General features: G+C 44.0%; 1 protein-coding gene and 1 long non-coding RNA gene across 2 annotated transcripts; one reads left to right on the top strand and one right to left on the bottom strand.

Moving 5' to 3' along the window:
* Nucleotides 1-549: 549 nt before the first annotated feature.
* On the top strand, nucleotides 550-1,743 carry LOC135386931 (uncharacterized). Its single transcript, XR_010420720.1, has 3 exons — nucleotides 550-642; nucleotides 898-1,113; nucleotides 1,680-1,743. It is a non-coding gene; the product is annotated as an uncharacterized LOC135386931 (long non-coding RNA).
* Nucleotides 1,744-3,214: 1,471 nt separating this feature from the next.
* Nucleotides 3,215-7,662, bottom strand: LOC135386930 (uncharacterized). Its single transcript, XM_064616414.1, has 12 exons — nucleotides 7,362-7,662; nucleotides 7,208-7,294; nucleotides 6,834-6,894; nucleotides 6,086-6,308; nucleotides 5,599-5,968; nucleotides 5,364-5,537; nucleotides 5,139-5,214; nucleotides 4,394-4,504; nucleotides 4,098-4,340; nucleotides 3,818-3,989; nucleotides 3,606-3,754; nucleotides 3,215-3,536 (listed from the first exon to the last, which is right to left on the bottom strand). Exons 2-12 carry the CDS (start codon nucleotides 7,283-7,285, stop codon nucleotides 3,361-3,363), a joined length of 1,833 nt encoding a protein of 610 aa, XP_064472484.1. The 5' UTR covers nucleotides 7,286-7,294; nucleotides 7,362-7,662; the 3' UTR covers nucleotides 3,215-3,360.
* Nucleotides 7,663-7,884: the final 222 nt, after the last annotated feature.

Below are 7,884 nucleotides of genomic sequence, written 5' to 3'. Positions count from 1 at the left end.
TCCACGCTTAGCAATGTGCCGATGTACTAAAACTCCCTATTTTACGTGCCCTCTCTCACTTCTCATTCGGCACAGGTCTTCTGTCCTGCATGGTCACGGTCTTAAAGGGGCCGTAAACAGGACGACTAACATTTAAAAAAAAATGGTACCCCATGAAAGAACGCAGGTCATAATACCCAAATATACATTTCGTTCGGCTCGTGCCAGATCAGTGACCCATATAAATGCTTTCAAAGATGAGTAACCAGCGCGCCTCTCTCCACTACGCATACGTCATAAGGGCTACGTCGCATTTTGCCGTCCAATCGGTGGGCCGAGCTCCGAATATGACGTTCCGATTTACCAACCAATAAACAGGCTTCAATATCAGCTGTGCGGCGGAGTGCTCCGTGTGTTTGTGTGGAGCTACATTTTGCGCTCCGTGGTTCCGAGGTCCAGCGCCATGGCATTTCCGAGTGAACTGAGTGATACTGAGCGCCTAATGCTGATGCGAACGTCAACAATTGGGCTGTTATCATATGACGCGACGCCCCGTGGTTCGCACCAAAGTACGTCGACAACCCAGTCATCGGCAACCCAGTCGTCGGAACCATTCGCAGATGACGTGCAAGACCACGCTGCACGGATCGGAAACACAAACTGGTGAGTGCATATAGCTAATACAGCTCGTTGTATTACGTGCAAAGACAAAGCTTGCCTTGTGTTGCAACTGGTCGGTAGTAACATGAACAAAAGGGAGTTTAGGCTCTGCGCCGGCTTCAATATTCCCGGCACCTCCAGCGTGCATACTGGCGCATCTTCTCCCAATCTTATGGCACCACATTTCTTATCTCTACTTGACTACTATATGTGAGACCGCACCGCACACGTATGGTAACTTTAATCCTAATTTTATAGGTGCCGATGCGGACTCTGCATCAACATGCCAACGTCCACGGAATCCGTGTGCTGCTTCGATTACCCGACAACCTGCGAAATGATCGAGGAACACGAACTCAAATGCATAACGGAACACGAGGAATTCGCTACCGCGTGTCTAAATGAGGTTGTGCTCCGTCTGGCGAACCGAGATCTTCGGCAACGCGGAGTAAAGACGGGGAAAGCCAGGAACGAGTAAGTATGCATAGTACAAAGCGCAGGAACTCTTACTATGACGTTATACAGCACGAAGACAAGTATACTCATCTAAAACTGCATAGTACACCCTGCACTCATGTGGTACGTTCATCAGTTGGTTTTGACATTCGGAGATAATAATGTAGCCATACATAGGATTCCTCCAGTGATGAACAGTAGGTCAACCACGTTTATAGCTAAACTACTAATTACAGTACATTACGAATAATTGTGCAGCTACTGCATTTACCTTACAAGGAGTAATTGGACGTGTGTAGCTACCTTATTTTTTGGTAGTTCAACTGCATGTGAAGCTGAGGTTTGTTTGTCATGCTGTCAGATAAAACTTGTGCATCAAAATAATTAAGAGTGGAATTGCAAATCTAGTTCAAAGTGCTTGCAGTAGTTGTGAGTCTAATGTAAAATGTAGTTACTCTGTAGCTATAATTATACTCTGCAGAAGTAATTGGTAGTTGTAGATAAAAGATCTATCAAAGTAGTTAGCACCCATTGCAGGATTCTACTTTATCTATTATCATGCCATCCACAACATTTTTTTTCAGGCAGTACCGATACACATCCTACCGACAGTTTATTCTGTGGGTGTGGGAGTACTTGGGAAAATTCAATAGGAAACCCGTGCCATCATGCGTGGTAAATAAAATAAGGAAACAGTTTCCTTCGAGAGCTTATAGAGGTTTTCGCTTTCCTAGAAAGGAAAATGTAGCTGAATAAAGAGTCTTGCATATCGCCGTATTCATTTCTTTATTTCCACGATTGAAAAAGGTAGTTTCCGTGTACAGTGTAGGGTCTGCAGATTGAGCAGAACATTGCAACATTGCACACACTATGTGTAGCTGGCAAGAACTTGCTAATGCTTTATTTACAGCATTTTTTTTTTATATCTGAAACAGAGTGTTTGTGGAAATGGGTTGCAGCAACTAACAAGTACTACTTGTACAACGGACAGAAATGTGTAAGTTGCGTGCATCCTTATATTTTTGATTGTACTGCCAATAGTCTTGGAAATTACATGAATAAAACAAATTGTCACACAAGTCAAGTCTGTGTTTGAAACAATTCTGGATGCCAGTATGAGACGTGCACCACCATTGCTGTTGCCGAGAGCAAACCCCAAGTGATATGTGTGACATGCCTTTTGTTTAATGAAAAACTGGTAGCATACGCGTTCAGATATGCAGCAGAAGAGGAAGCGGTCTGATGTAATGGGAGCATGTTGACAGTGACAGTGCAAGCACCCTCTCCATAACAGTTTGCAGCTTATTCCATATGTACGTGATCAATGGTCTCAGGGCACTTCTGAGGGTGATGTATATGGTAGCTCCCAACAAATATCATCGAATGGCAGACTTATGCGAAACCATGCACTGTTTATCAATATATGTACTAAAGCACCTGATACGCATTTTCGTGCATTTCGAATGCTGAACTATGGTATTTGTATAACCATAAAACATACAGAAAACAACAGACCTCCCTGCTTGTAAACAAATGACATCCTAGTGTTCGACAGCGCTACAGCTACGCTCAGAGCTAGGGGCGAACATGGATGCACCTGAAAGCCATGGTCTTGAGGGTGTTATGATGGTCCCAGAAAGGGACGCAAGCTTCAGTCCTACTTTCTTTCAGTAGCAAATGCCCATTCGTAGAACCCAGCCCTCCTCCTCCAATTTGTTTCGGTTTCAATCTGTCTACCTACGTCAGGACGTTTCTTGAGTAGAGGTCTGTTTTGTGCAGTATCTGACATACCATGTACCCTGATGGTAACCCGGTACAGTAAGCTCCCCAATGAAGGCTAGCTGAGGAATGATCATGTGTTTTCTGCAGTCGCCAGTCAGTACCAGAGAGCAAAGGGAACTGCATCTCCCTCCATCTCCTGTTCCACGACTTCCTCTATTTTACCATTGTGCAACGCGCCGTCATCTCCAAGCAAGCCCCCCCTCCCCCAAGTCTGTCTCCGAGGCCTGTGTATTGGTTGTGTCTGCTTTTATAGCCACCCTCAGCTGTTCTTCGTTGTTGTAACAACACTGAAACAAAAATATGACAAAAATGACATATCCTCTGCACTACAGCTGCAACAGAAAGCAAGATAGCCCTAATTACAGAAAAGTGATTACCACAATTACTTTACATAAGCATAACTCACCCACAAATCTGAGCCTCAAACAGACAACAAGCTTGAAAGCAGCAGATATGCAATGTGATCATGACCAGGTGCCTCTATCAGGTGCCTAGTCTTGACACCCTGGCAGCCACAATGACTTCTTTAGGCAGTTGTTGCCTCGAGTGGCTCATCGGCGCTGGGAAGCTCCGTGTCTGCTTTTGCTTGCTTGCCTCCTGAAATGACGCATGCGACCTGCACTGCACTTCTGCTTCAGCAAGCAGCTTTGCAATGTAGGCTGAAGGAAAAGGAGAGGACAAATGACATATTAGAGAATCTGAACGTCAATGTAAAACAAGGTGTGTACCAAATGTAGGGGCAGTCTTGACAGGACAAGCCACTTGGTGTCCCTGCTTCGCTTTGGAGTTCTTGATTTTCCAACGTAGGTCCCCACGTAGTGTCTCCGCTTGGCTGCGTTGGGCATTTTCATTATAATGCAGAGCAGCCAGTCTAGTCCTGTTAGAATTTGATGCTGGTCACTTTCTTCTCCTATGAAATAATAGATGCCAAATGACTCACCTGCAAAGCATGCCCTCGGGAGAAAACGCCACAGATTTTGGCGCGAACCTGATCAGGAGGCTGTGGAAGCTTTCAAGGGCATAAGTTTGAGTGTTGGCAGACATCTGGGCAACATCTTTGAGAAGGCGTGGGTTCCCAGTCACTTCTTTGAATTTTTTGTAAGCCAAAGAATCTGCAGCAATTATTACATATTGTATTATGATTAAACATCTACCATTGCAGTATAACAAGAAACCAAAACATAAAAAGCAATACTGTTTTGTTTTTTGTTTTTTCTTACCGGGGTCAAGCCAGTCTCCATCTGTGATTGGACCATGAAGGCAGCGTGGGTAGGATCCATTATGGTGACTGTGAATATCCACAACATGATTCTGGATGCTTAGCCATGCATCTGTTGTCAGCCGAGCATCTCCTCCACTGGCTTTTGCACACCAGTACAGGTGGTTAGACGTTGCCTGGATCCACCTCTCTAGGCTGTGGCAGTTGGCGCTTTTGCTGATCGCGGTCAGCTTTTTTTTCACACCTGAAACAATGCACTGTGAAGGACATCATACCGCACAACGTGATTCAACTAACTTTTTGAGATATGCCAAATGTCGAAAAAGTGCCTTATCGCTGGTTCTTCCTTCTCAAGGTACTTTCTTATGGCAGGGTGACGGTCTGTTGTTATGGAGTTCAGCTTTATGCCTGCTCGAACAAACAAAGCATAAGCAAGAAAATTCACACTGTAGGTAATCACTACACCACAGATTTAAACGCACTAAAAATTGATAAAACATGTAGGCATTTATGCAACAAAAACTCAGAAACATGCAGGGAAATATGCAGCATTTATATCGAAAAGCATTCATTTTAGCAGGCCTCGACAGGTAAAAGCCAGTAAGAAATGGCTTGGGAATGGAAAATAAGGTTTAGCATAATTCAACATTCTGGCGTACGTGAAATGTGAGAGCAATTGCAGATTATGTGCACAGTGAATGACAACCGGACACAGTATTTGTGACAGAATGAGCTCCTTGGAACACTGGTACTGTGGGGTTTTACTCGCAAGCATTACATTGGTTTCTTTTCGTTTGCTGCCTCTCAGCTGTGATGCTTTGATCTCATTGCGTGCTACAACAAAGCCATACAGAATGGAAGTATAGATAGAGCGAGAGCTCGTATAAGCTCCTAAGAATTAACCTGCTCATTGACCGGCAGAGTTGATATCGTCACACATGCTTCCACGGGACCTGTACACTATTGCATTCATACGACATCAACACATAAGGAAAACGTAAACTGCACGCAATGTATGCAAATGAACATTCAAAGCATTCACCTCGCTCCTTTAGAAACTGAATACTCCTGATGAGCGCCTCTTTTTCCATGTTGACACTTGCTGTCACCCTCTCGTTCTGCATGTGAAAGTGGTGAAAATAAAAAGTATGATGCCCATGTTCATGCTTCACCAAAGCATACATTCCAAACAAAGATCTCGATGGTTATATCTATACTTCCAACCTGCTGAAGTCTAATAAGTTGGAAAGACAATTTATACACGTACCTCTGCCAGTTGAACTTGGACGGAATGAATTATTTTGTTCAGTTGATCCACATGGATACTATATGTCATATATTTTGCACAGAACCCAGGAGAGTCACACCTCCCATCTGCCGATACATCTACTGCCTGGTCATCCAGCTGGTCTAGAAGTTGCCTCTGCTCCAATGACCAGACCTGTAAAAAAGCATATTTACAGTGCATATGGGCGTAAAAGTGATAAAGATTTCTTACTAACCTTCTCTACGGCTGGAACAAGAAAGCAGCTTTGGTATCTGTAAAATGTTGTGAGGCTGAACGTTTGCACGTTTATGTGCTTCAGCATTCGCAGAGTTGGTGCTGCATTTGCTCCAGAGAAGAATATGGAACCTGACAGCAGAAGGTTTCCGGCTGGCCTTCCATTGACCACAGGTTGACTCTCCCATGTCAGCTCATGTCCATCGTGGCACCGGGTTTTCACACTTATCATTGTGCCTGTAGCTGTTACCTCGGCAGAGCAACGGGATAAGCATTTCCGGCAGTTTTGGAATAACTCCAGGAGGCACGTCTCAAACACCAAAAACTTTCTTTCATTCTGAAGCGTAAGTGGCGGGGGAACATCTTCCTCACTAGGAACAAACAAGGGAGTACATGAAGATACAAAATATACATCATGTCACACTTTTTTACTTGCACTCCAACTTGTACTCCGTACTAGTGTCTACGGCTTATAGACTAAAACTCACCCACTACTACTCTCTTCCTGTGACGGACTGTAGTCGTCGTCATCTTCATCATCATCGTCATCATCAGTTTCAGCAGGCTGGCTTCCTGTGTTTGAGTTTGCGGGAGTCGGGGCTGTTGTGCAGCTCGTGTTGACAGTGGCGTTTCTTTCAACTGGCAGTTCCCATGGCTCTGTCTGACAACCCCGTTCCTGCAGTGCTTTCGCAGCTACGTCTGTCTGTGTATCTGCAATTTCAGGTGAAGATCTAGTGAAATGGCTGCATGCTTATTACATTGGAAAGAATGACATGGAAGCAGACAAGTTGGTGATCACAAACATCTGAGATGCAGGAACGTGAAAAATACATGACAACAATTTCAAGTGCACACAACAGAACAAGAACAAGGCTCACATTAGCAAAAGGTTCTTTATTAGACAAAACCAAAGGATCAAGGAAAATGCAAAGGGAGCAATGAACATACTCTTGGCAACAGCCAGGAGACAGTGGCAATGTTGTCATAAATTGTGAGATGTTATGGCCATGTTGTCAACGTCTCTGACTTTCTGCTTACAGTATTCAATTCTCCCTCCACGTTTCCTCTGACCTCTTGTTTTTGCAATATAGGTTTTTCCGCTCGTGTGAATCTTGTTCTGTTGTGTGTATTGCTTCTGTCTGAATCCAAAACTCCCTGAAGCTTTTCCAAAGAAGACCTGTTCCCTACAGTTCCCACTTTGGAGTTTGCTACGTAACATGCTTGAGTTGTACTTACATGTTGATCGGTGCACCACAACTGGTTTTGTTTTTGTCATGCTTGTAGGTGAACGATACTCCTGTAAAAACACATGAGGTGATATTTTATTTCTTTAACAATATATTTCAATTCCTATAGCTTTCAAATGTGTTCTGTCACAGGCATGTGCTGCCACAACACAACATCTTGAAGCACATTATTTTCAGCTGTGTCACAATAATTGCATTACAGGATGCTGGTACCCTTTTTTCTGGTTAACCTTACACCGACTAGCGGCTTTAATTGTAGGGCTGTACTAGTTCACTCAAAGCTGAAATTAACGTGTTTACAGAAATTTCCCAATGTCTATGATGCATATGTGAGCATATTCAAATGACAAAGCCAAAGCTCACCAATTTACGTGGGACCACCACAAACATGCGTGGTGATGATGGGATGGCGTTCTCTTGCAGCACTGGACTTGCTGGCATTTGAGGAGGCTGAAAAAGAATAATGTGATTTATTATTATGTGATTTACTGAAATTCAGTGAAAGAAGCTGTCTTACTGTTTGCAGAGAACACACGGGTGGATGCCGCAACAGTGGTGAATGTTGGCTGAGTTGCACTTGTTTTGGGGCCTGGATAATGGAAGAAACGAGATTACCTATGGTTCTCACGAAACAGTAATTTCAACGCACCCTCACGCGGTCATGTTAGAAAAGTGATATGCTGCTGCTGCTTGGTTTGCCCTGCTATTTCCAGCAGGGTGCACCAAAACTACAGCTAGCTAATGTACAACTACCGTGCAGTAGAATTACAGCACATGTTTTGACAGGGATATGCGAAACTGAGTTGTAGGCAGGCGATATTTTCTGAAGCACCTGATTTCTAGAATGAACGATACTCACTATAAACAGGACTTACCAAAACAGCACGGCGTTTCGATGGACCGTCGTCGGCATCCTTGGGCAGTTGTAGTGATGGGACAGCATCATCGCGAAGTTTTTTGCTGACAGGTCCCATTATGGCCATGCGGTACGCTTTCGCATCGAAGTGGTCCTCGCATACAAACATTGTCTTTGGCAGGTT

This window comes from Ornithodoros turicata, chromosome 3 (assembly GCF_037126465.1).
Source record: "Ornithodoros turicata isolate Travis chromosome 3, ASM3712646v1, whole genome shotgun sequence".
In the NCBI taxonomy this organism is placed as follows: Eukaryota; Metazoa; Arthropoda; class Arachnida; order Ixodida; family Argasidae; genus Ornithodoros; species Ornithodoros turicata.
Note: the sequence above shows the minus strand (reverse complement) of the source record. Positions and strands in the feature narration are given on the sequence as shown.

What these genes read in the sequence shown, in the direction of transcription:
- LOC135386930 (XM_064616414.1), bottom strand. Translation starts at nt 7,285, where the DNA reads ATGCCAGCAAGTCCAGTGCTGCAAGAGAACGCCATCCCATCATCACCA. An exon ending in TCAGTTTCTAAAGGAGCGAG is followed by an intron (nt 4,505 to 5,138) that starts GTGAATGCTTTG and finishes TTGTTCGAGCAG; the next exon opens with GCATAAAGCTGAACTCCATA. An exon ending in TGGAGACTGGCTTGACCCCG is followed by an intron (nt 3,990 to 4,097) that starts GTAAGAAAAAAC and finishes TAATTGCTGCAG; the next exon opens with ATTCTTTGGCTTACAAAAAA.